At 34.4% G+C, this 26,417-nt stretch overlaps 1 protein-coding gene across 2 annotated transcripts; it reads right to left on the bottom strand.

The window, feature by feature from the left end:
* Positions 1 to 10,113: 10,113 nt before the first annotated feature.
* LOC148957012 (uncharacterized) lies at positions 10,114 to 24,779 on the bottom strand. 2 transcript variants are annotated; one of them, XM_089097244.1, is made up of 4 exons: positions 24,644 to 24,779; positions 21,698 to 21,843; positions 17,846 to 18,038; positions 10,114 to 10,299 (listed from the first exon to the last, which is right to left on the bottom strand). In XM_089097244.1, exons 2-4 carry the CDS (start codon positions 21,828 to 21,830, stop codon positions 10,191 to 10,193), a joined length of 435 nt encoding a protein of 144 aa, XP_088953370.1. In that variant the 5' UTR covers positions 21,831 to 21,843; positions 24,644 to 24,779; the 3' UTR covers positions 10,114 to 10,190. The 2 variants fall into 2 exon arrangements, with proteins under 2 accessions (XP_088953370.1, XP_088953362.1); XM_089097236.1 differs by lacking the exon at positions 24,644 to 24,779 and adding an exon at positions 24,411 to 24,518.
* Between the last annotated feature and the right edge of the window lie 1,638 nt (positions 24,780 to 26,417).

Below are 26,417 nucleotides of genomic sequence, written 5' to 3'. Positions count from 1 at the left end.
ACACACACACAACTCACACAAACCCAAATAAAAACTTACACACAAAAAAAAAAAACTTCTCTGAGTGTTGAAAATGATTTCATGACATTATTTTAGTTTTTTTTTTCTTGTCCCAAACTATTTTTTTATCATGAACCGTTTAGAGAGCAATTTGATCAACTTGGAGAAAGTTCAAATAGAATCATTACTGATATTGATATTAGTGGGTAAACTACAAACCGACTACAATATACGGAACATTTTTTTCTTATAAACTTGACTTTGAAGACATTATCGACCTCCACTATAACTTCGCTAATACATCCTTCTGTCAATCAATCCATCTCCTCCAAAACACTTTTCAGTCATTTCTTTTAAAAAAATATTTTTATTTCAACTCACTCAGACGGGTTTTTTCTACATTTGAACCAAAGAATAACACTTTTCAGTTATTTCTATCATTAACCGTTTAGATACCAATTTGATCAATTTGGAGAAAGTTCAAATATAATCATTACTAATATTGATATTAGTGGGTAAACAACAAACCGACGAAAATATTCGGAACTTTTTTTTCTTATAGCCTTGACTTTGAAGACATTATCGCCCTCCACTATAACTTCGCTAATACATCCTTCTGTCAATCAAGCCATCTCCTCCAAAACACTTTTCAGTCATTTCTTTTTTAAAAAAAATTTATTTCAACTCACTCACAGGGGTTTTTTCTACATTTGAACTAAAGAATAACACTTTTCAGTCATTTCTTGTTAAATTTTTTTTATTTCAACTCACCCACACGGGTTTTTCTACATTTGTAGAGACATACACACAGTCCGAAGAGACACAAAAAGCCCAAAGAGACACACACAAGCTTCTAAAGCAAAATTTTGGAAAATTTTGAGTTTTGGGGGGGGGGGGAAGGGGGATTTTCAAAACCTCTTCCCGTGATATAACGTGTCCTATGAATTCGATTCTGATGTTTTTAGCACTGTATCTATTACTGCTTTAGAAATATCTTAAAAGCTTCTACAGTAGAATTTTGGAAAATTTTGAGTTTGGGGGGGACGGGGGATTTTCAAAACCTCTTCCCGTGATATAACATGTCCTCTGAAGTCGATTCTGATGTTTTTAGCACTCTATCTACTAGTGCCATAGAAATATTTTAAAAGCTTCTAAAGTAGAATTTTGGAAAATTTTGATTTTGGGGGGAAGGGGGATTTTCAAAACCTCTTCCCGTGATATAACGTGTCCTCTGAAGTCGATTCTGATGTTTTAGCACTCTATCTATTAGTGCTTTAGAAATATTTTAAAAGCTTCTTTACTAGAATTTTGGAAAATTTGAGTTTGGGGGGAAGTATTACAATTTTTTTTTTTTAATTTCTGTATTGTGTATCCAAGAGGTGAATTCAAGAATGATATTTTGTCATTTTAAGATACCTACAAAAATGTATTTTACATAATTTTCTTACAGGAAACTAGAGTTTACGGTCGAAAAAGCCTTATTAGCTCAGATTTTACGGAAATAGTTTTATTTTTCGATCCAAAAATAGACTTAAGTTCCGCATTTGAACCAGAGAATTGTATTTCCATAATTTTCTTACAAAAAAAAAACTAGAGTTTACGGTAAAAAACCCATAATAGCTCAGATTTTACGGAAATAGGGTGTCTGACAATAGATGTACGCAAATTCCTTTTCATACATCTCCGATGTTTTAATATACATTCTAAACGCTTGATACGCTAGCTTACTCTAAAAAATAATGAACACGTAACAATGTAATATTTTTCATGAAATAATGCTATGTTGAATATTAATACAGAAATATATTATGATACATTATTAATATCAATGATTAACTTTGGACATTTTGAATCTGTTCCATAAAATAGTTCACCATGTTCTCTCTTGATAGTGTAGTTATTGTCGTCTCTTAGTTCGTAATCAGTAGAATAATCCTTATTCCATTTTGAATCATACACAATTTTTACTGGTGTCTCATGAACAGGCTCAATATGCTTTTCATCTTTGCTATTATTTGATTCATTGACTGTTTGATCAATGCCCGTAATGTTTGCTGGTGCTTTGTTCTTCAGCGTTTCATCTTTATATTCCGTAGTGATATTTTTTGACAATGCCATTTTTATTTTTATTGCAATTTCACTGTCTATTAACACATTATTTTTACACAGGTAGCAGTTTCGGCACGTAAACAAGATATAGTTTACGATATTAGTAGCAGAGTAGGCCTTTCTTTTATTAGCCTTCCGTTGAATGCTAATACCAGAAAGCTGATGATTGGATGTATCCGTAGGTAATGTGTTACCTGCAGCATTAGCAAGGAGTTGTCCTCTATCATCAACAATTATCTTTATGTTAGCATTATCTTTGAGTGCAATCATCTCTGGAGATCTCAATCTCACATAACTACAATCATAAGAGTTGAATTTTTTCGGTATCCCAAAGAAATTTAATTCCTTACTGTCATGACAATGCATGCATACATTTCCAATAGTGCTACCACTTGTACTTGTTTCATAGTTTAAATACTTCTCCTTGTCGGCATTCAATGCTACAATAACCTTGTTATGTGAACACACTCTATTAAAATGTTCCATCTTCACTTTCTTTTTAAAAGATATGACTTATGTGTTTATCGTTCCACTGTGTAAAAAATACTGATTTAATACATGCAGTAGACTAGGTAATGACGATAAGCGGTCATAGAATACCAGTGGGAAAGCCACATCGTGTCTTTGACCAATCATAGAGCGCAATTGTTAGAACCGTAGGCATACTTTGACATTTTAAGATAGATACAAAAAGAAAAAAAGAAATAAAGTTGAAAAATTTCGAAGTTTAAAAAAAAAAATAGTTTGTTTTTATGAAAAAAATATTGAATTATTAGTTCAGATTTTATGGATATAGTTTTATTTTTCAATGCAAAAAAGGATTTAAGTTTCACATTTGAACCAGAGATTTGTATTTTCCATAATTTTCTTTCAACAAAGTGGAGTTTACAGTCAAAACCCTTATTAGCTCAGATTTTACAGGGGGAAGGATTTTACGAGCTTCCACTAGGAGCATACATTCTAGTATACTTGACTTATTGTATCGGAATACTATCACCTTAATTCTCTGTATTTAGAGGTAATATCCATTGTCATAGCTAGGCAATAATCCTAGCGCGCGGAGTGGGAAGGGTTTTAGGAGCTTCCACTTGGATCATCAATTATAGTATAATCGACTTATTGTATCATATTACTACCCCTTTGATTATATGTATTTAGAGGTAATACCCATTGTCATAGCTAGGCAATAATCCTAGCATGGGGGGTAGGACGGATCTAACTAGGTTCCACTAGGAGCTAAAATTCTAGTATAATTGACATATTGTATAGGAATACTAAAACCTTAATTCTCTGTATTTAGAGGTAATATCCATTGTCACAGCTAGGCAATAATCCTAGCGCGGGGAGTCGGAAGGGTTTTACGAGTTTCCACTAGGAGCATAAATTCTATTATACTTGACTTATTGTATCGGAATACTATCACCTTAATTCTCTGAATTTAGAGGTAATATCCATTGTCACAGCTAGTCAATAATCCGAGCGCGGGAGAGGGGGAAGGGTTTTACGAGCTTCCACTAGGAGCATAAATTCTATTATACTTGACTTATTGTATCGGAATACTATCACCTTAATTCTCTGTATTTAGAGGTAATATCCATTGTCACAGCTAGGCAATAGTCCAAGCGCGGGGAGGGGGAAGGGTTTTACGAGCTTCCACTAGAAGCATAAATTCTAGTATACTTGACTTATTGTATCGGAATACTATCACCTTAATTCTCTGTATTTAGAGGCAATATCCATTGTCACAGCTAGGCAATAATCCTAGTGCGGGAGAGGGGGAAGGGTTTTACGAGGTTCCACTAGGACCATAAATTCTATTATACTTGACTTATTGTATCGAAATACTATCACCTTAATTCTCTGTATTTAGAGGTAATATCCATTGTCACTGCTAGGCAATAATCCTAGCGCGGGGAGGGTGAAGGGTTTTACGAGCTTCCAGTAGGAGCATCAATTCTAGTATACTTGACTCATTGTATCGGAATACTATCACCTTAATTCTCTGTATTTAGAGGTAAAATCCATTGTCACAGCCAGGCAATAATCCTAGCGCGGGGAGGGGAGAGGGTTTTACGAGTTTCCACTAGGAGCATAAATTCTATTATACTTGACTTATTGTATCGGAATACTATCACCTTAATTCACTTTATTTATAGGTAATATCCATTTTCAGATCTAGGCAATTATCCTAGTGCGGGAGAGGGGGAAGGGTTTTACGAGATTCCACTAGGAGCATAAATTCTATTATACTTGACTTATTGTATCGGAATACTATCACCTTAATTCTCTTTATTTAGAGGTATTATCCTTTGTCACTGCTAGGAAATAATCCTAGCGCGGTGAGGGGGTAGGGTTTTACGAGCTTCCATTTGGAGCATAAATTCTAGTATACTTGACTTATTTTATCGGAATACTATCCCCTTAATTCTCTGTATTTAGTGGTAATATCCATTGGCACAGCTAGGCAATAATCCTAGCGTGGGGAGGGGGAAGGGTTTTACGAGTTTCCACTAGGAGCATAAATTCTATTATAAAAAACTATTTAAAATTCACAACACTGTGCAAATCATCACTTGTGTATTATACAGTACACATTCATCCCATCTCCTCCAAAACACTTTTCAGTCATTTCTTGTTAAAATTATCCAATCACTAATTACCCCTTTTTTCTCCACCTTCAAATGTTCCTTTAGTACCTACGCAATTAGACTAAGTCATCGCACAGTTAACACTAAGATGTAAATTGAGTAACCCTCTCACAATAACTAACCAAACCAGATTATACCCACCTAACCAGATCGAAAAATGGCGGTCACACTAACTTGATTAGTAATTGGATTCAGATATACTACGAACGGACTTTCAGTCCTACATTCACGGGTTTCTGCAAAGTGCTATGGGCTTCATTGAAAAAATACCAGTATAAGAAAAATAAAAAAAAATAAACATGTATCCATGAGTTTGACCTCCAAAAAATGGATGTCACAATAGAAACCCCGTCTGCCAACCCATGCAGAGTTCATTGTAATAGGCAAATGGCCCTGGTAACCCAATTACTTGAAAATATACACACATATCCATACCTCAGGCTTGTGAAAGTGCAAGTATATTTTCAATGCATTGGGGCTTTACTACTTTAGTGCCATTTGAACTTGATGATGGTGTAATTTATATAAAAGACGTAGATATGTGCAATATCTTTTATATGAGCTATAAAAGATCTACCAACGATGTTCTGGTAGCCTGCTAGTGCCACCCTTTGAGAAAAAGCACAAAAAGTGCCATTTTTATGCCATATGGCACTCGCAGATGACAGAATTTATAAAAAGCACGTAGATATGATAAATGGCTTTTGAATGAGTCACTAAGGGTCTCTTTAGGATTTTCTGGTAGCCCGCTAGACCTGTTTAAAAAAAAAAAAAAAAAAAAAAAAAGCCCAAACTAAAACGGGAGAAATATCAGTACTACTGACGCAAAATAGTTATTTTACTTGTTGTTTATAGAGAGAAATATTAACTTCCCTGTACAATTTCGTGATCACGTCAATTCCAACGGTATATTTTTAATTTTGATCTGACGCCATTTTCAAGGGGTGTGACTGGTATGAGGCTTTTTTTCGAAATCAACATAAATTTCTTTTCGCAATAAACTTTTACTTTTAAGACGAACCAAAATAATAGTTAACGTTCCTGAGTCAGTGTCAGATGGAAATTTTTTCACTAGGCAGTTTTTTTCAAAACGCGTTTTTTTAACTTTTGGATGCTATGGGCTGTGGTTCGCTCTTTACTAGGTTGCAGCTGCTGCTGCAAGCATGATAGCTTGCCGGGACAGGCTTTAAAAAAAATGCGCCTAGAAAATGACTGAAAAAAACAACAGCGGATACCGATACGAATATTCCCGATACGATGTATGCGATACCAATACGCACGATACCGATACGCGCGATATCGATACACCCGATACCACATACAGCCGTTCCCCAGAGACTATGTAGGGCCATATCATCATCAAAACCATATATATTGGACATTTGAACTATGCTAAACAAAATGGCTAACTCAAAATTTTTATAGGACTAGCTGGGGGGAGGGGGCCTGTAGGCAGGGGGGGGGGCTAGTTACCTATAAATCATTTTGGTCACTCTATAAAGGCACTTAAAAATTTAATTCCCTTTCAAATGAGCTATTACACATCTCTCTATGATGCTCTGGCTGCCCCTAGCCCTTCTAGAAAAAAAAGAAAGAAAAAAAAAGGGAGAAATCAGTCCTACCCCTGCAAAAGTGATTTTCCTTGGTGTTCAAGGTAGAGGACTGTAATTTTCCTATACATGTTTTTTTACCATGCTGATTCCAATTGTGCATTTTTTATTTTGATCTGATGCTATTTTTGAGGGGTTTTAAACTTTTTTTTGAAATCACCATAAATTTCTTTTCGCAATAAACTTTGACTTATAAGATTAACCGAAACAATAATTACCATTCCTGATTCAGTGTTAAATGGAAATTTTTTTCACTAGACAGTTTTTTGAAAATAAGTTTTTAAACTTTTGATTACTATGGGCTGTGGTTCGCTCTTTACTAGATTGAAGCTACAGCTGCAACCATGATATAAACACACATACAACTTCTGAATTTGTTGTATTTGTGTAATATCAACTACATTTGTTAGGTTATTACTATATTGTAATATCTTAAATAACTGGAACAAAAATCAAACATAGTTTTTATTAGTTTTTTTTTTTAAGCAAAATTAATGTGAAAATTTATAAGGCATTTTAAATCTTTTGAATGTGGCATTTTAAAATCTTTTGGTATGACAAATGCGTCTTTTTGTTCCGAAGACTAGTAGCACGTTAGATTGGCCTAAATATGTAAATACCAATAGCAAGAATAAATTAGCCTAAAAATATGTATAGATAGGCTTCGGTATAACACGAAAATGTATAGGTATGAAAATTACTATAGGATATGAAGCTATTTGGCCCACTAAAATGCTTCACAGCCAATTTACCTTTAGGTGATTTATTCTAAAATAGAATAGAGATTTGTTATTACGGTCAGTGGCAACCCAGCATATTTTCGAAAGAGAATAAAGTATTATCCGATTCCTGATGTCAAAATTACCGTCTACTCTACGAGGGTTAATCAGCTTTTGAAAAATTATATAAATATTATTCAATCTCTAATTGTATTAAAGCGATAGGAGCAATATTTACAATGCTTGTTTTGAACTGTTATCATTATATTTATTATATTGCATTTACTATAGACAGCATATTTTTAAAATCATTTTTTTATTATTATTATTATTTACAAAATGTTTTTCATCTGATATTAAACCGTAATTTAACTTGAAAATAGATTTTAATTGCAATAATCGAATATACTGGGAAATATAAATGCTGAAACTAGAGGTTGTTAAAATACAGATTAGGACGCCACCATGCTACTTGATAAATATTCGCCAATTAATTTTCTGTACAATTTAGAGGAATAGATACAAAACGAAAAAAAAATTGATAATAACGTTATAGAAAGCAAACTAGCGGAGATAAATTTAGTGAGATATGATGAACGTTGCAAAAGAGTATTGCAGGTGAGATTTTTGAACCACTAATTCATATTTTCAATTTATATGTTTTTCAGGCAAATTTCCTAGTTGATGGAAAATTCCCCAGGTAATTCTGCTACACAAAAAAGGTGATAAGTCTAATGTAAATAATTATTGTCCTAATACAATTTTATCACCATTATCTAAAGTTTTTTTTAAAAAAATTAAGAAAGGATCTCTAATTATTTGAACAAAATATTTTTTTTACAAATTTCGGTTTAGATTTAGGGCAAGACGTTTGAAAAAACAAGCATTTGTAGCTTTTTTGTTTAGAAATCAATAATTGTTTAGATGGCAATTTCCATGTGTCTACTCTTAAATATGATATTTAAAAAATATTTGAAACTTTAAACCACGAAATTCTCTTTGATAAAATGGAAAATTCAGGTTTAAGATTGAAAGCACTAGAAATAATACAATCATACCTGTGTGGACGTAAAATCTAGGTTGATGGAAATGTTGATGGAAATCGAATGGATGTTGATGGAAATCTGTCTAGAAAGCCTTAATGATATGGTGAACCTCAAGGTGCTCTTATTATGTCTGCTTTTAATTTTGATTTATATTTTATATTTATATTTTTTATAATTTTGATTTCTTCCGCGGAGTCTGCAGGAAAATACTAGTCTTGCAAATCTATTTGCAGATGACACAGCTATATCTGTTAAATCCAGGGATTCATCTACACTGATAGAAAATTTTATTTTAACTCTTACTTCAGTTAATTGGTGATTTGTTTCCAATAATTTAGTACCGAATTTTATGAAAATGGAATTTATGGTTTTGGGTCGTTCAAAGCGTGCTACTCGACAAATTTCTTGTCAAGAGCTTCAAGCTGGTGAGCTTAAAATTCGTAGGATCCAATCATATACATATATAGGAGTTTTTCTTGGTTCGCTTTTGTCATTTGAAAATCGCATTCTTCATTTAAGCGTAAAACTTCATTTAAGGGTAAAACATCATTTAATGCGTCGACGTATCATGTGATAAATATTTTTCCATTTTTAATTTTCTTAAATAGTTTACTACTTTTTAATTGCTTCTTGTTTAAATTACTGAACAATTATTTCCTTTGGTTTATTTATTATTTCCAATTAAATCCTTGTGTACGCATATAAAAGCGTTACAGGTACTTCAAATTAGGGCAGTGAAAATTCTTGAGTTTTTTACATCGAATATCAAAGCTTGTTTTTTTTTCTTTTTTTTTAGGTTTAAAAACATGTAAAGCATATGCACATTTTCATTTGCCATTATCACATGCAAAATTCCAATAAATTGTTTCTACGAGAAATCTCTATGGATCTTACCCCATTGTTTGCCTTGTTGGCGTTCTTGAGCATAACTAATTCTATTTTTGAGCTCTGAGAGGTCTAGATAATTAATTAGATACCAAATAACATTAATTTCTGACAAATATATACAGAATAAAAAAACTCTGGTTGATTCATCCCAAAAATGTACATGTACGTGTTTTACACATATACAAGTAAAGCATATGCACATTTCCATTTGACATTATCACATGCAAAATCCCAATAATTGTTACTACGAGAAATCTCTATGGATCTTAGCCCATTGTTTGCCTTGTTGGCGTTCTGGAGCATACCTAATTCTATTTGTGAGTTCTGAGAGGTCTAGATGCTTAATTAGGTACCAAATACCATTAATTTCTGACAAATATAAACAGAATAACAAAACCCTAGTTGATTCATCTAAAAAATCTCAGCTGAATTTAAAGAAGGAAATATTAAAGAATTGTTTATTGATCGTTGATGATGGAGGTCAAGTTAATTTTAGTTATTATTATTATTGTTATTATTACTATTAGTAGTATTATTTTTTTTTATTATGTCCTACTATTTATATACCCAACTTATAAGCTCTGCTCTCCATTGGGGACTAAATTTTTTTTTATATTTTTAAGTAAATTAAATAGAATAGTGAACATATTGTCTCCCTATCCCTCGTCTTCTTTCTTTCGTTCTTACTCTTCCCTCTCCCTTCCTCCTCTCTTTCTCTCCTTTCCTCTCTCTCCATCTCTCCCCCTCCAATTTCTCTCCCCCCCCCCTCTCTCTCTCTCTCTCTTCTCTCTCCTAAACTAGAGACAGAGTTTTTCCTTCCTATTAAGATTAATGTTTTTTTTTTCAGCTTAGAGCAGCCTGAATTTGTGCGTTCTTATGCGGAAGTTCGCCAAAAGGCTGAAATAGAACGTCAAAAGGAGAAGGGACGTTTCGTCAATATTGTCGCTGGCATTCCGCTTGTCTTTTCCATACTCATTGTCATCTCCTATGTTCTTTTATTTTTGGGACTAAGTGAAAAGCCTGGCAGAAAGAGAAGAGATGTTGCAGATATTGAAAATTTCAAAATCCTATCAAAGATAGAAAAAGCAATCGCTCTGTATGATTCCGAATAAAATTTATTGATAAATAATAAATAAATAAAAAAATATATATATAAATATTTTGCATTATTTAGGAAACACATTTATGGATCTTCGCGCAGTCTTCCTTGAACATTGCGGAGCTACGCAACGCAGAATATGATCTTTGCCAAGCAGGGGGTACAAAGCGCTCAAGCATCCTGAAAAAGAGGGAAAATGTTTAATATTTTGGTGGCGGTAATTCAAAGACGTTTTGAGGAAATCTAGAAGATTATATAACTAGACGATAATTCAAAGACCTTTCTTGGAAATCTCTATTAAGGAATTCGACAAGAGATCCTAATAAACTATAAAAAACAAAAGCCGTCACCCACTTTGCCGGAAATCTCAGAAAAGCCATTTAACTTCTCCAGTTTGGTGGTGGAGATAGAAATTTTCAGATTTGATAAAACTTAAATAATTAGGGAGTGTGAATTTTGTTTTTTCGACTGAACGGAGCATGATTTTCTCTTTTAAAGTTCAGCAAAGGGCAAGTCTCTAAAAACATTCAGGTGTACCTGCTTGGGAAGCGTCAAAGCAAGTATGATTTGAGTAATTTGTCAGCTTTGGGAGGTCCCTGTTGTATTACCCGCTCTGATTGAAAACCTTCCCGACATAGGATTCATATTATTTATGCTGTATGTATATTGAATAGACAGCGCTTTGCTTAATACTTTACACGAGATTCTACATTTAATTTGTTTGACACTAGCTAAGACTTTAAAATAAAAAGTTATTTTGTTTATGAGGTGAACAAACATCCTGAATTATGCTGTTTTAAGAAACTAAGCTGCGGCATGTTAAAAACAGCTGTGTACAGTTTTTGTAATTTTCAGGTTTACAGTAAATTCCTCAAAAAGAGCAAGCTCTATTGATTAAAACACGTTATGTAGCATTTAAAGGCAAGATTTGCAGGTCATCCCTTCAAACGTTCTGCTTCTTTTTTGCATTTTTGAGCAGCACTAGAATTAGTAAAATAAATTAAAACAAAAGCAATCTAGTGGTCTTTAGTACTCTTTTATGTTGGATTTAGCAGTTGTGGACTACAATATAAATTTAGGAGATCAAAAAGATGAATTTGTTTCAAGTTATGTGGTTATTTTTGAGAACTATTTGTTTGTACTATTTATGCACAGCGCCACGTCACATGTCACACTACCTATGCGTCATACTACGTCATTGTCGGTAATGCCTATAAACGAAACGCCTCTACTTACGGATTATTTTGGGTACATGGCTGACTGACCATATTTCAAACTGTTGGCATTACGAAAAGTCTGGTTCAATCCTGCTTTCTAGGGCTTAAATGAGAGAAAATTTGATATGGCTAGGGCATGTTTGGCGGATAAAGGATGAGAGATTGTCGAAGATTGTCCTTTTCGGCCAAAAATCTAGGGCTAAACGGAAAGCAGGTCGTCCACTGTTGGGGTGGATGGGTGTCATAAAGAATGATTTAAAGGAAATAAGAACCTCCTGGGAGGATGTAAGGAGTAAGGCTTTAAATACAATAGGATGGGGAAGGAGCTGGCGTAGCTACGTTGGGCTCGGGCAGATTGGTGCTGAAGTGAGTTATTATTAGTAGTAGTAGTAGTAGTAGCAGTAGTAGTAGAAACACCTGTAAATTTTGATATCAAAAGTTCAGTTTTCAAATTATTTCCGTAAGTCAGTGGCACCAATTCCCGAAAATGTAAAACACATTTTTCAAAATTGGGGAGTAAAACACATTTTTTAAAACTAAGAATGAGAAAAAATATGATTCTTTTAATTCCTAATAAAAAATATAACAAAAAACACTTTTCCATGAAAAAACCAGACAAAGGTATTTTTTTCAAAATCTAGGAGACTGGGCAGAGAAATAGAGGTCAATTGATTCATTTTGAATTGCTACAGTCAATAGGCTACACATTAGCCTCAAGCTAGGCTGTGGCAGCAGCCAAATTTTGCAAGTCCTGCCGAAAAAATTGTTTGTGTAAGCTAATTTTTGGTTGGCTTTTCATCCAGATTAAATAAATAAAAAAGCAAGTTTTTCAACTGAAAGTAAGGAGCGACATTAAAGCTTAAAACGAAAAGAACTTATTACGTATATGAGGGGAGTTGCTTCTCCTCAACACCTCAATCTTTACGCTAAAGTGTTTTAGTACCATTAAAAAAAGCATCTTATTGTTCTAATTAAACGAACAGAGTGTTTAAGGATTCGTTCTTAAGGAATTGGGACATAACTCAAACTTTAGCATAAAGAGCGAGGTGTTGGTTGAGCAGGAGCAGCCCCCCTTATATACATAATAATTGCTGTTCGTTTTAAGTTTTAATGTTATTCCTTACTGTCAGTTTGAAAAAACTTGATTTTTTTTATTTAATTTCTGATCTTTTTTTAAATAATGCCAGGAAATTTGGCTACACCTCCACAGAAAATCCCTCTTCCCCACGGATTTATTCTCTAGACAATTCAATCCTGGTGAAAATTTACCCCGTACAATTACGTTCAACATCACCACGCGTAAAATGGAGTCGGCAAATAGACAGCAAGACATAAAAAGAATTTCGTATAGGAATTCTGGTAAATTCCACCAGTACAAATTTCCCCCGAAAAATTCACCCCCCCCCGAAAACTTCCCCTCCCATGGAAAATTTTCCCCATGGAAAATCCCCCCAGCAGAAAATTCCCCCACCCCAAAAATGTATGCCTACCTCCCCAATAGCACATACTATATATTAACAATGGGCAAATTTTGTAACTTCCAAGACCTTTCCCCTGGGGCTTTGGGACGTCATGATATCTCCAAAGACTTAGTCATTCAGCGTTTCAACTATGTTGAACAAAATGGCTATCTCAAAATTTTGATCAGACGAATTTGAGAAAAAAGAGGTGTGGGAGGGGTCCTAGTTGCCCTCCAATAATTTGGTCACTTTAAAAGGCACTAGAATATTGAAGTTCGCTTGAATGATCCCTCTCCCGATATTCTAGGACCACTGGGTTGATACGATCACCCCTGGGGAAAAGAAACAAATAAGTAAGCATCCGTGATCTTTCTTCTGGCAAAAAATACAAAATTCCATATTTTTGGAGATAGTAGATTAAAACCTCTACAGTAGGATTCTCTGATACGCTGAATTTGATGGTGTGGATTTTCTTTAATATTCTATGATATTTAGGGGATGTTTCCCCTTTTTCCGAAAATCCGGCAAAACTTATCAGGCTCGAAACCTTTGGTAGATAAGACTAAACTTAATGAAACTTATATATTTGAATTCAGCATAAATCAGCATATGGTCTCTTTTTAGCCTGGTCCCTCCTCACTTACAGTTCCTTACCACGAGCTATTTGATAACAGAGTTGAGACCGGATTTACAAAATAAAATTAACAAGTTGTTTTAACTGAAAGTAAGGAGCGACATTAAAACTTAAAACGAACAGAAATTATTCCGTATATGAAAGGGGCTTTCCCCTCCTCAACGCTTCGCTCTTTACGCTAAAATTTTTATTGTTTAAAAAAATAGAGTTGTGAGAAAGTCAAACTTTAGCTTAAAGAGCGAGGCGTTAAGGAGGGGACATCCCCTTTCATAGACGGAATAAATTCTGTTCGTTTCAAGTTTTAATGTCACTCCTTACTTTCAGTTAAAAAAACTAGTTTTTTTTATTTAATTTTTGAACGTTTTTGAATAAATGCAGGTTTTGATTTTGGCTCACAGTACATGAATAATTAAAACAAAATTTTTATATTAATTTACTTTTATTTGGTTAAATGGCTTTCTCGAAGCTTGTTTAATTTTATTTACGAACGTTTTTATTAGTAATGAATATACATAACTTACGAATTAACTTACGTAACGAACTTCTATGTTCATAGATTTTTAATACATATATTAGGGAGTTCACCCCCTATTCAATACCTTGCTCTTTAAGCGAAATTTCAAATTTTATTCCAATTCTTTAAAAATGACCGCTTAATCACAAAGGCCGTTAATTAGAATAAATAGCTCTTATGAAAGTACTAAAAAATCTCTGGCTTAAAGAGAGAGGTATTAACTAGGGGGTGAACCTAATCATATATGCTATATTTTCTGTTAGTTTAAAGTTTTGATGTTGCTGCTGTTGCAGTTGAAAAACTTGTTTTTTATATTTAATTTCTGATCTTCTTTTAAATAATGCTGGGAAGTCCGGCGTCCCCTTCATAGCGATGTCCCTTCCCCCATAAAAAATTCCTTCATGGAAAGATCCTCCTACATAACCCCCGACCCCAGGCACGTACGCAGGAATTTGTTTCAGGGGGGGGGGCTAAATCCTTCAAACCCATTATTCTGTGAGAAAAATCAGAAAATTTTGGGAAAATGAAAAAATCGTGAGATTTCGGGGGGGACGGCCCGGAGGCCCCCCCTGCGTACGTCCCTGCCCGCCCCCCTCCCCACTACCAGGAAAAATCTCCCCTGAAAACGTCTGTACTGTATACTTCCCAATAACCAATACTATATGTTAATATTGGTTAAAGTTCATAACTTTCAGCCCTCCTCCCGGGAACTTCAGGGGATTAAGTCATCCTAAAAGACATACTTATAATATTTTCGAACATGCTGAACAAAATGGCTATCTCAAAATTTTGATCAGGTGACTTTGGGAAAACAAAGAGCGTGGGAGGGGGCCTAGTTGCCCTCCATTCTTTTTTGGTCACTTAAAAAGGGAACTAGAACTTTTAATTTCCATTCCAATGAGCCCTCCTACGATATTCTAGGACCACTGGGTCGATACGATCCCCCCCCCTGGGAAAAAAATAAATAAACACGCACCCGTGATCTTTTTTCTAGCAAAAAATGAAAAATTCCACATTTTTGTAGATAGGAGCTTGAAACCTCTACAGTAGGGTTATCTGATACGCGGAATATGATGGTGTGCTTTTCATTTAGGTTCTACAGCTTTTAGGGGGTCTTTCCCCCTTTTTCGAAAATCAGTTAAATTTTCTCAGGCGCGTAACTTTTGATAGGTATGATTAAACTTGATAAAACTTAAATATTTGAAATCAGCATCAAAATCCGATTCTTTTGATGTATCTATTTGTATCAAAATGCCGTTTTCTAAAGTTTCGGTTACCATTGAGCCGGGTCCCAATAACCAATACTATATGTATGAAAACTTTTCTTCATGGTAAGATCCTCCCACATAACCCCCGACCCCTCCCTCCCACTACCAGGAAAAATCCCCACTGAAAACGTCTGTATACTTCCCAATAACCAATACTATATGTTAACATTGGGTAAAGTTCATAACTTTCAGCCCTCCTCCTGGGGGCTTCGAGGCATAAAGTCATCCTAAAAGACATAGTTATAATATTTTCGACCATGCTGAACAAAATGGCTATCTCAAAATTTTGATCAGATGACTTTGGGGAAAAATGAGCGTGGGAGGGGGCCTAGTTGCCCTCCATTTTTTTGGTCACTTAAAAAGGGCACTAGAACTTTTAATTTCCGTTCCAATGAGCCCTCCCACGATATTCTAGGACCACTGGGTCGATACGATCACCCCTGGGGAAAAAAACAAGAAAAAAAACTAATAAACACGCATCCGTGATCTTTCTTCTGGGAAAAAAATGGAAAATTCCACATTTTTGTAGATAGGAGCTTAAAACCTCTACAGTAGGATTCTCTGATATGCTGAATCTGATGGTGTGGTTTTCATAAAGGTTTTATAATTTTTAGGGGTCGTTTCCCCCTTTTTTTTAAAATTAGCCAAATTTTATCAGGCGCGTAACGTTTAATAGGTAAAATAAACTTGATTAAACTTAATTGAAATCAGCATAAATTTCCGATTCCTTTGATGTATCTTTTATTACCAAAATTCATTTTTTTATAGTTTCGATTACTATTGAGCCGCGTCACTCCTTACTTATATTTGGTTACCACGAACTGTTTGATTACCCGGTTCTGACCAGGTTGAGACCCGGTCAGAGTTTCTCTGACCGGGCGATTGTTTCTAAATTAAATAAAAGTTTCTTGTTGATGCTCCGCTGAAAATACATTAGTGAGAATCTTTTTTGAATAAATATTGAAATCTGTCCGAGGAAATTCTTGAGTCTTCTGAGAAGCCTGCTCTGAATTGATTTTCCCTGGAGGGGGAACCGGATTTCCCCATATTTTTTAAAAAACGATTAGAAATTCCATAGAAAAACAGGTTTATTTCAAGTGAAAGTAACGAGAAACATTAAAACTTAAAACGAACAGAAATTATTACGTATATGAGGGGGCTGCCCCCTCCTCAATACCTCACTCGTTACGCTACAGTTTACTTTCTGTTCCAATTATTTAAGAATAACTATTAGAATAATAAGCTTTTCTAAAAGTTCTAGAAAAAAGCTTTATTGAGGTCTGAGATATAGTTTTGGACACTAATAAATCATTTGGGTCTCTCGGAATTTTCAATCGATCAGAATTTGGCCCTCTGAGGCAAATTCGTAGTTTGAGGTCCCAAAGCAGTTAGAAAATACCAATTTACCGTCACATATTCTTTTTGGCCAATTAACAAGGGCATTTGAACTTTTCAATTCTGCTCAAATGAGCCCCCTTCAGATTGTCTAGGACCATTTGTTCGATACTTTCACCCCTGGCAAGAAAAGAAAACAAAACAAAAAATGAATGAACCCGCATCTGTGATCTTTCTTCTGGAAAAAAACAAAATTCAGCATTTTTGTTTTTAAGAGCTTGAAACCTTTACATTGGGAATACGCAGAATTTGATGATGTGAAATTCAGCAATTATTTTTCTTTTTGGAAATTTCCTACCTTTTTTCAAAATTCTGACAAATTTTCTCAGGCTTGTAGAGGTGATAGATAACTTGGAACCTGAGGAATTTTACATATTAGGAATTGGCACAAAAAAGCCATTCCACTGATGAATTAATTGTCATTATTTATTTTGTATTATTTTTAAGAGTCTATGTTACTATTAGCCAGAGCCATTCCTTATTCATAGCTCGTTACCACGATCTGTTAGAAAAAGAATATCAATTTTTTTCAAGAAAATTCAAAGATCAATAGTAAAACATAATACTAACAAATTGTTCAATATGCGAGGGAGGGCTGTAATCTTCCCAGTCATTTAATTTTCACGCTAAAGTCTGACTAAAAATTTCCTAAAAGTATTTTAAAATTCAGCAAACTTTAGCCAATTTGTAATTTTATGGGTCCAAATGATCGTCTGACTCGTAAAAATGTAACAAAAATGGATATATTTTTTTATGTTTTTTTTAGTTTTTTTGTAAACCTCCCTCCCCCCGAAAAAAAATCCTTGTGCAAAATACCCCCCGAAAAAGAAATCCTGGATACATTGCTGCCGATTGCACATCAAAATATTTCTAACTTAAACTGCTACTTCTTAAAACAAAGACAACTAAACGACTTCTTTCGTTTTGGGTGCATTTTAAAAAACAAGAAACTTTGCCCTGCTCTTGTTTTAGGATTATCTTGAAACATTGAAATAAAAAAACAAATATAACTTCAGTTATGTTTGCTTTTACCCCACCAGCCCCGCTGGAGGTAAGGCTGGTTCCCTCATATATAAAGAAATGCTGCTGGTGGGAAAGGGGTGTTCACCTTTGATAAATATCCTATCAGAGCCGTTATATTATTTAAGAAGCACAAATCTTTACACTATTGTCGGAAATCCAGCGGGAAGTTTTGACCACACCACTTTTTTATGGTTGAATATTTAAGCTATACTCACATGAAAACAATTTCCTTTCCTGACAAAGTTCTTGCATATGTTCCGGCGTAGCAAGCAGTTCGAAGCAGACAATTTTCGTCGCCAGTTGCTGCGCCAACTACAGCTTGAACCATTTCCCTTGAAAGAGCGGGGGACTCGCTTGAAGTATCTTCTTGATTTACTGTTGTTTTCTCACCAGCAAACTCGTGGTATGCTGAAATTAGGGATTGGGATTTTATTTACAATACTGCTAATGTGGGTCAAAATATTTCCTATTTTCATGGTGATAAAATAAAAATTCATGATTCTGATTGTCTTGAAATTAAATTTAAGTAATTACGTTAGGCTATGCCTTATTTAAGGCTACTCTCTAGGTCTTCTGTTTGGATGATTTTAATTTAGATTATTTTGTGTGCGCGTCGGTTTAGAAATTACTTGGTTGCTATTGGGGGCTCTATCATTTACTTTTAATTTTTCCTTCGATTTTATTTGAGAATCTTTTTTTTCCACTGCATAGGGGAAACTTTGAAGCTTAAAGCCTCATTTAAAGGCTCTAAATGAACTTGTGTTCATTCATCTTTTTTTAAATAAATCGTTAATGCTATATGAAAATCAAATACCGTTTTCCCTCAGAACCTTTACTTGTATAGGACCTGTACCATGCAAATTTTGCCTAGGAGGCCAGAGTGGAGGAAAAAGGCAAAAATTAAATAAAAACCGATATTGTTCATAATCTGCTTATCAAAAATCTTATAAAATAGGGAATAAATTGCCGGTTGAATTTCTTTGAAAATAAACTTATTTTAAGATCAATGCATACAATCACAACATCAAATTTCTCATAGACGTGAAAGTAATTATGGTACTTGTGCATTATATGGGCCTTTCTAAAAAGTCTAGTTTGGTTAATCCTAATGTAATAAAATAAAATAGGATGAATATATAATAGTCTATAATCAAATTTAGGCTATATATATGCACATTAGGGGGGGGTAAAACATAGCATATATTAAATAAATAACGTAACCTAGGTACCCTCCCCCCTCCCTAAAACCCGAAAAACAACAATTTAAAAATCGCAAACACAATGAAAACCACGCTTTGCATTACATTACTCTATAGCGGTCTATTGTATTAACCCGTCTGGCAGGTTTTTCGTGACTTGTTTCTTTGTTAAGCCCCACATAGTGCCCAAGTACCGTAATTTTTGTACTATTCTTCATCATTTATTCTGCATGTAGCATTGCCCTCCGGGCAAGTAATCAGAATTTTTTTTCAGGAGGGAGGAGACATAAATACACCTAAAATATGTCAATTCACAGGGAACAATTTAAGACAGTCTAGAGAAAAATCAAACAAATCCTCATAAATTTGGGAAACTTAGGCCAAAAACCCCACTATCTTCGCGCAAATCTCCGCTGGCAGCACTGCCTAAAACTAAAAAACAGTGAAGCCATCTATTGAAATATCAACAGAAAGGCTGGTTTTCTTCTTTTTCTCTGCATGTAGCATTACCATCCAGGCAAGTAATCAGAAAATTGTTTCAGGAGGGAGGAGACACAAATACACCTAAAATATGCACATTCACAAGGAACAATTTAAGACAGTCTAGAGAAAAATCAAACAAATCCTCATAAATTTGGGAAAGTTAGGCCCAAAAACTCCGCTATCTTCGGGCAAATATCTGCTGGCAGCACTGCCTAAAATTAACAAACAGTGAAGCCATCTATTGAAATATCAACAGAAAGACAGGTTTTCTTTTTTTCTGCATATAGCATTACCATCCAGGCAAGTAATCAGAAAATTGTTTCGGAGGGATGAGACATACATGTAAAATATGTTAATTCACAGGAAATAATTTAAGACAGTCCAGAGAAAAAACACACAAATCCTGATAAATTTGGGAAACACAGGCCCAAAAACTCCCATGCCCTTTGTGTAAATCTCTACTGTCAAGTCTGTCTAAATTTAGAAAACTGTAGAACTATCTATTGGAATCAAACAGTTCGTGGTAACAAACTGTAAGTAAGGAGCGACCCGGCTCAATGGTAACCAAATCTGTAGAAAACGAAATTTTGATACCAATATATACATCAGAAGAATCAGATTTTAATGCTGATTTCAAATGTATAAGTTTCACCAGGTTTAGTCGTACCTATCAAAAGTTACGCGCCTGAGAAAATTTGGCTGATTTTCAAAAAAAGGGGAAAAGACCCCCTAAAATTTATAGAACCTTAATAAAAATCACACCATCATATTCAGCGTATCAGAGAACCCTAATGCGCAGGTTTCAAGCTCCTATCTACAAAAATGTGGAATTTTGCATTTTTTGCCAGAAGAAAAATCACGGATGCGTGTTTATTTGTTTGTTTTTTCTTTTGTTTTTTCTTTCCAGGGGTGATCGTATCGACCCAGTGGTCCTAGAATATCGTGGGAGGGATCATTCGAACGGAAATTAAAAGTTCTAGTTCCCTTTTTAAGTGGCCAACAAAAATGGAGGGCAACTAGACCCCCTCCCACGCTCATTTTTTTTCCCAAAGTCATCCGATCAAAATTTTGAGATAGCCATTTTGTTCAACATGGTTTAAAATATAATAACTATGTCTTTTAGGATGACTTAATCCCCCCAAGTCCCCGGGGGGAGGGCTGAAAGTTATGAACTTTACCCAATGTTTACATATAGTATTGGTTATTGGGAAGTATACAGACGTTTTCAGGGGGGATTTTTCCTGGTAGTGGGGGGGAGGGGGCGGGGTTTATGTGGGAGGATCTTACCATTAAGGAAAGTTTTCATGGGAGAAGGGACATTGCTATGAAGGGGGTGCCTGATTTACCAGCATTATTTAAATAAAGATCAGAAATTATATATATAAAAACAAGTTTTTTAACTGAAAGTAGGGAGCAACATCAAAACTTAAAGCGACAGAAAACATTACGTATATGATTAGGTTCATCCCCTAGCAATACCTTGCTCTTTAAGCCAAAGTTTATTTAGTACTTTCATAAGAGCTATTTATTCTAATTAAAGGCATTTGTGATTAAGGGGTCATTTTTAAAGAATTGACTATTCTTTACATGGACTATTCCTAGTCCATTGACTAGGAGGCGAACCCTCTAATATACGTATTACAAATATAAGACTATATAGGTTTGTTACGTAAGTTAATTCGTAAGTTACGTATATTTATTACTAATAAAAACGTTCGTAAATATAATTAAACAAGTTTCGAGAAAGCCATTTAACCAAATAAAAGTAAAATTAATTTTCAAATTTTTTTTTATTATTCATGTGCGGTGAGCCAAAATCAAAACCTGCATTAATTTAAAAACGTTCAAAAATTAATTTAAAAAAAGAAATTTTTTTAAATGAAAGTAAGGAGCGACATTAAAACTTAAAACGAACAGAAATTATTCCGTATATGAAAGGGGATGTCCCCTCCTCAACGCCTCGCTCTTTACACTAAAGTTTGACTTTCTCACAACTCATTTTTTTTAAAAATGAAAAACTTTAGCGTAAAGAGCGAGGCGTTGAGGAGGGGACATCCCCTCCTCAACGCCTATACGAAATAATTTCATATGCGGAATAATTTCTGTTCGTTTTAAGTTTTAACACCGTTCCTTACTTTTAGTTAAAAATACTTGTTTTTTTTTTATTTAATATCAACAAAAGACAGGTCGGTTGTGAAAATTGAAAGCGCGACATATGCCATTTTTGTAACTTTGCAGGAGAGCCAAAAAACAGAAAAAAGTTTGTCGGCTGTGGTTTCTCTGAGGGATGAAGCTAATGGGGATAAAGGGAACGTATTTTTAACAACGTTAACAACGTGTCGAGGTAGGTATATATATTATCTTAAATCTTATCAAAAGACCAACCTGGACTTGGCTCTTTCAGTCCCAGTCGCCTCTGGAATAATCTCTGCATAGGATTAGCCTGCGCACGCTGGATGAACATTAAAATGACATAGAATGCAATTGTTGAAGCGAAAATAGGAGCTGTTTTTGCCATAGCCGGGACAGTTCTGAAACAAAATTATTAACTATTAGAAATAGTACATCTTTAATTTCAAGAACAAAAACTGGGGTTTGGTTAGTAACAAGACTATCACCGTATCTGTTGAGAGCATTACAATGGGCTATCATCATTACTTTCTAACATTTCCACGAATTTGTATTTATTTTTGAAAACACCAAAGCTAATAGAGCTTACAATACAATTTTACTCACGCAACAATTTTTTTTTAAAGGGTGGCTCGAACTATTTAGGTAATTTCCTTTTTATTCTTCAAATTATTTATTTAACCATCAAAAATCCAAGAACGAAAATTCTATTTTTTCTGTTACCTAGTCTTTTATATTCCAGAGACTTTTGTTCTGAGGTTTAGTCTTTTCATGTTTCTGTTCCGTTTAGAATTTTGCTCTTTTTCAAAGTTTTTTTCTGTTCAGATATATTTCCTCCTCAGGTGCTTGTTAAGTTCCAAAATTTCTTCAACCGCGTTTCGCATCCACTGTTAGCCTACGCAAGTATTTTTGGCACTAAAAACGGTTCCTAACAAGTATTTTGTAGAAATGAGAGACTCTTTAAATACAGCTGAAACTCATTATTGGCTACAGCTTTTTATGTCTGCTGAACAATCCTTATTTCTTGGTGAAGTAATAGATAGGTATTCTGATATAAAAGTTTAAAATATCATCGATTTTAATTTTAGACAAAACATGGACGTGATCTAGCGGTTCTTTTGTGATCACAGGCGAAAGTTTTGATATCTCCAGGGGGTAGGACTCAGTCATATTTCCAAGAAAACCATTTTTCAGACATTTAAGAAAATTCACACAAAGTGCTTTGTCTCTTCAGGGGGCTAAGGCCCTCTCAAGCTTTGCCAGGGAGGAGCTTTGGTCCCGTGCCTTCCATAATCTTGACCTATGATCACGGTATTAAAATTGTATTGATCATTGCAATTCCATGGGGAATATCTCAGGAATTCAAACATAGTTGACTTACCGGGAATTGTCGATACCATATTTTTATTCCCTGGCCTTATTTGCACTGTATATAAATTTCTTCTTTGTTATCCTATGTAAACATAATTCACGCTTGACTTTTACATTCAAAACAGTTTTTTTCTCCGATTATTTTAGTGCAAAGATTTTTCCTTTTGTGACGGTTAGTCAGTAAGATTGTCAAACGTGCCCGTGAGTAGTTGAGATATTACTCCAGTTGTCAATAAAAATCATCAAGGATAACAACTGTTTTGTCCGATGGGGTATATTTTCGCCACTAGGGTGAATTTTTGTGTATGTGTCAATTACAAAGACGAGACACCGTGTATATCTTTAGCAGTATTTTTAAGTTTTTCCAATTATAATTTCCTATTCCTTCTTCCTTTTAAGTGTTTTAAGATGTATCCTTCTTCCTTTTCAAGTGTTCGGTTAATTTTGTTGCAAAAAAGTAATGCGTTATTTGGTTCATTCGTCAACTCAGCGTACTTTTCAAATAGTGTTTTAAAAATTTTCTCCATCGACAGATTTTCGCTTTTAGGGCTGTGCTATCTTGTACCCGGCGCTTAGTAACAAAGGGTAGAAACGGAGGTAGAAGAAGGGAAGCTGATAACGAAGATAGAATTTTTCAGTTTTTTTTTTCTTATGAAAAGGTTACATGAAAGAAGGGCTAAATGGTCATGACTGGAAAGCTCGTAAGTCTTAGTAGGAGAAGAAGACACTTATTCTGAAGACCTCATAAGCGGATTCAAAAATTATGAAGAGGATTGGAAGTCGTATCTACAATGTACTTCATCCCATTAACGTTAGTGTTAATTTATGCCTGTGCTCTTAAATATCAAAAAAGTCTAGCATACCTAGAAACAGCACAGGGTAAGCCATAAGTCTATGCTAGATCGTAAATAACAGGTGAGCCATTAAAAGCGTATAAGATATGCGATTTAAAAAAAAGTATAGTACAATATTATGCTTCAAACTAGAATATCGCAAATTCAGTCTTGACAACTAATATGCTACACTATTTATTTTTGATTTTGAAATAACAAATAAAATAATAAAATAAATGAATAAAAGCTCAACATTGAATAATCAAAGAACAATGATAAAAATATTTTTAAAATAAAAAGGGTTATTTAAAAATCGGTAACTAAGTCATGACTAGGAATTCTATAAACCTTAGCAGGAGAAGAAACATTTGTTCTGAAGACCTCATCGACGACTGCAAGTAATCGAAGAAGATTGGAAGTTTTATCTACAATATAATTAACTCCATTTATGTTTATTTTAAATATATTCTTAATTTCCAAAATAAACGTAGCAGATCTCAAAACAGTACACCCTAAGCCATGTGTCTGGGCCGCAAATACCAGGTGAGCCATCAATGGCGCATAAGATAGGCGATTAAAATATACAGCTATGACATTGTATTTCCAACTAAAATAGCACATTTTATTCTAAGCCGAAATTTTTTTCTAAACAATAATTTTACCTAAATATGCGTAGTTTTATTTCTATTTTCTAAATGACCAAAGAAAATCGAAGAATAATATTTCTCGTTTGAACTTTACATTTGTCTGACAGTATAACTTACAAGTGGACCTCTGACTCTCCTATATGATATTCCAGTGTAGTTTTGAGACCGGTTGGGTACATTTTAGTTTTGCTAGAAGTCTAAAACTGAGATAAAACATATACTGACGAAAAATATTAAACATTTCTAACATATTACTTAAGAACAGGAGCTGAAAGCAACAAAAAATCTTTTAAGTGCTTATTACTAATTAATAACGCTTTATTACAGCTCTTAAATAAAACTTTAATTACCTCAAATGTTATCGACTGGGAAGTGTTGATGCGAAAGTTAATCCTCGACTGATTCTTAGATAGGAGTGAAAGTCCTTATTAGCTTTAACCTTGTTTTGATGAAATATACGGTATTTTTAAAGGCAGCAGAAGTTTGACCTTCTGCTATGACCCTTTTCAAAGTAAACACGGTAGAACTTAGCTGATCTGTATTATTACTATTGTGCAACCCTTTTTGATCGTAACATCTGGGATGCGGCTTTCAAAGATCAAAATACCTTGTCTGTCTCATGAATTAGAATTGCAGACCTCTTACATTGATTGCAGATGTCTGATTGCTCATGTCTAAGGATGTCTGCAAAATAGCAAGAAGTCCCTCTTTAGAGCTATTTTTGCACAAAATAAATTTGCACCTGGACAAAATAAGATTTCTGGGACTTTTCCGGTTTATAATAACCAGCTGTAAAAAAAAACGTTTTTTTTAGAAAGCTGATGTATCTATGATACGTGATAAATCGTAATATCTGTCGTATTATAATATATCTATATAAAATATATCATGATTGCAACTTCTGCAACCTAGTAAAGAGCGAACAACGGCCCAAATAGGAAACAAAAGTTTTAAAACATATTTTGAGAAAAATAACGGTTTAGCGAGGAGAAATTGTCATTTGTAGAGGATTGAGGAATAATAGCTATTATTTTAATTAATCATAATAGTAAAGTTTAATGTGGGAACAAATTTATGCTAAGTTTGAAACATATCTTGAAACCCCTCAGAAATGCCGTTGGATCAAAATATAAGATACACTATTTGAATTGCCATGGGTGAATACCCTGCACAGGGTAATTACGGCCCCCCCCCCCCCTTGAGCAACAAGAAAAATTATTTTTTTGAATGGACCACATTGATATGTCCCTTTTTTACTACTTCTTCTTTGTATTCCCCACATTGATCGTATCGTACGAGCCGTTGTATAATGTTCGGAGAGGTCTCACTTAAAAGAAAATTGCCATATACAAAAATCGTGCCACAATTAATTGGTGTTTTCTGCCCTTTTGGGCTATCAAAATTCAATTTTTCTACAAAAAGCAAGAGAATAGAAATCCTAAGAAGGATTTCTTTATCTGAAGCCCCAAAAAGGGCTCTTTGGTCCCCTTCCCTTAATTTTGACAAGCCATAGCAAATTGGCAGTTTCTGCCATTTTGCTGTTGCTTAAAACATCATTTTGACCAAAAGATTGTTAAAATCCCAAATAATGTAAATTTTAATAGATCCAATCGGTTTTTGCGTCGTCTATACCCCGAAACAGGAGATTTTGAGCCCCAAATTTTGAAAAATGACAGCAGTGTGGTTTTTCTACCAGTGTGTGATACAAAACAGCAATTTTTCCCCAGAAAGGGTCTATGCAAAAGGTAATACAAATTATCATAGAAGCAGTTAATAGATAATGGTTAAAATTAAAGTTCTTCAGCCCTCCTCTGGAAATGGCTCTAAAGCATCAAGGGCTTTAGATTTAGATTTATTCGTAAATCATCAGCTTATAAATGATACGGATGCTGCAGTATTTACCAAGCTTTTTGATAAATTGTCTGGATACGATGACATTTAAGGTAATAAAATGGATCGTACCATAGTAGCTTGAGGTTTGCTGCCTGTTCGTCCCGTGGAACAACAAATTTTGTTCAAAGAGGGTTAAAATGCCCGGAAATGCAAATTCTAATTATAACAAATCGATTTATCGTTCTTTAAAACTCTCAATTGGAATATCTCAGTTCCCTAGCGTGAAAAAGA

This window comes from Artemia sp. Qi Xiang Cuo, chromosome 1, assembly GCF_049724085.1.
Source record: "Artemia sp. Qi Xiang Cuo chromosome 1, ASM4972408v1, whole genome shotgun sequence".
Taxonomy (NCBI): Eukaryota; Metazoa; Arthropoda; class Branchiopoda; order Anostraca; family Artemiidae; genus Artemia; species Artemia sp. Qi Xiang Cuo.
The sequence above is the reverse complement of the archived record's forward strand: the minus strand, read 5'-3'. Positions and strand labels throughout refer to the sequence as shown.

Bases quoted from the DNA above. Each gene is read 5' to 3' on its own strand.
- LOC148957012 (XM_089097236.1), bottom strand. From the start codon at position 24,472: ATGTACCCAACCGGTCTCAAAACTACACTGGAATATCATATAGGAGAG. The intron at 21,844-24,410 runs GTAAGTTATACT...ATTTTGTTTCAG, and splicing joins GGAGAGTCAGAGGTCCACTT to AACTGTCCCGGCTATGGCAA. The intron at 18,039-21,697 runs GTTGGTCTTTTG...CCCTAATTTCAG, and splicing joins ACTGAAAGAGCCAAGTCCAG to CATACCACGAGTTTGCTGGT.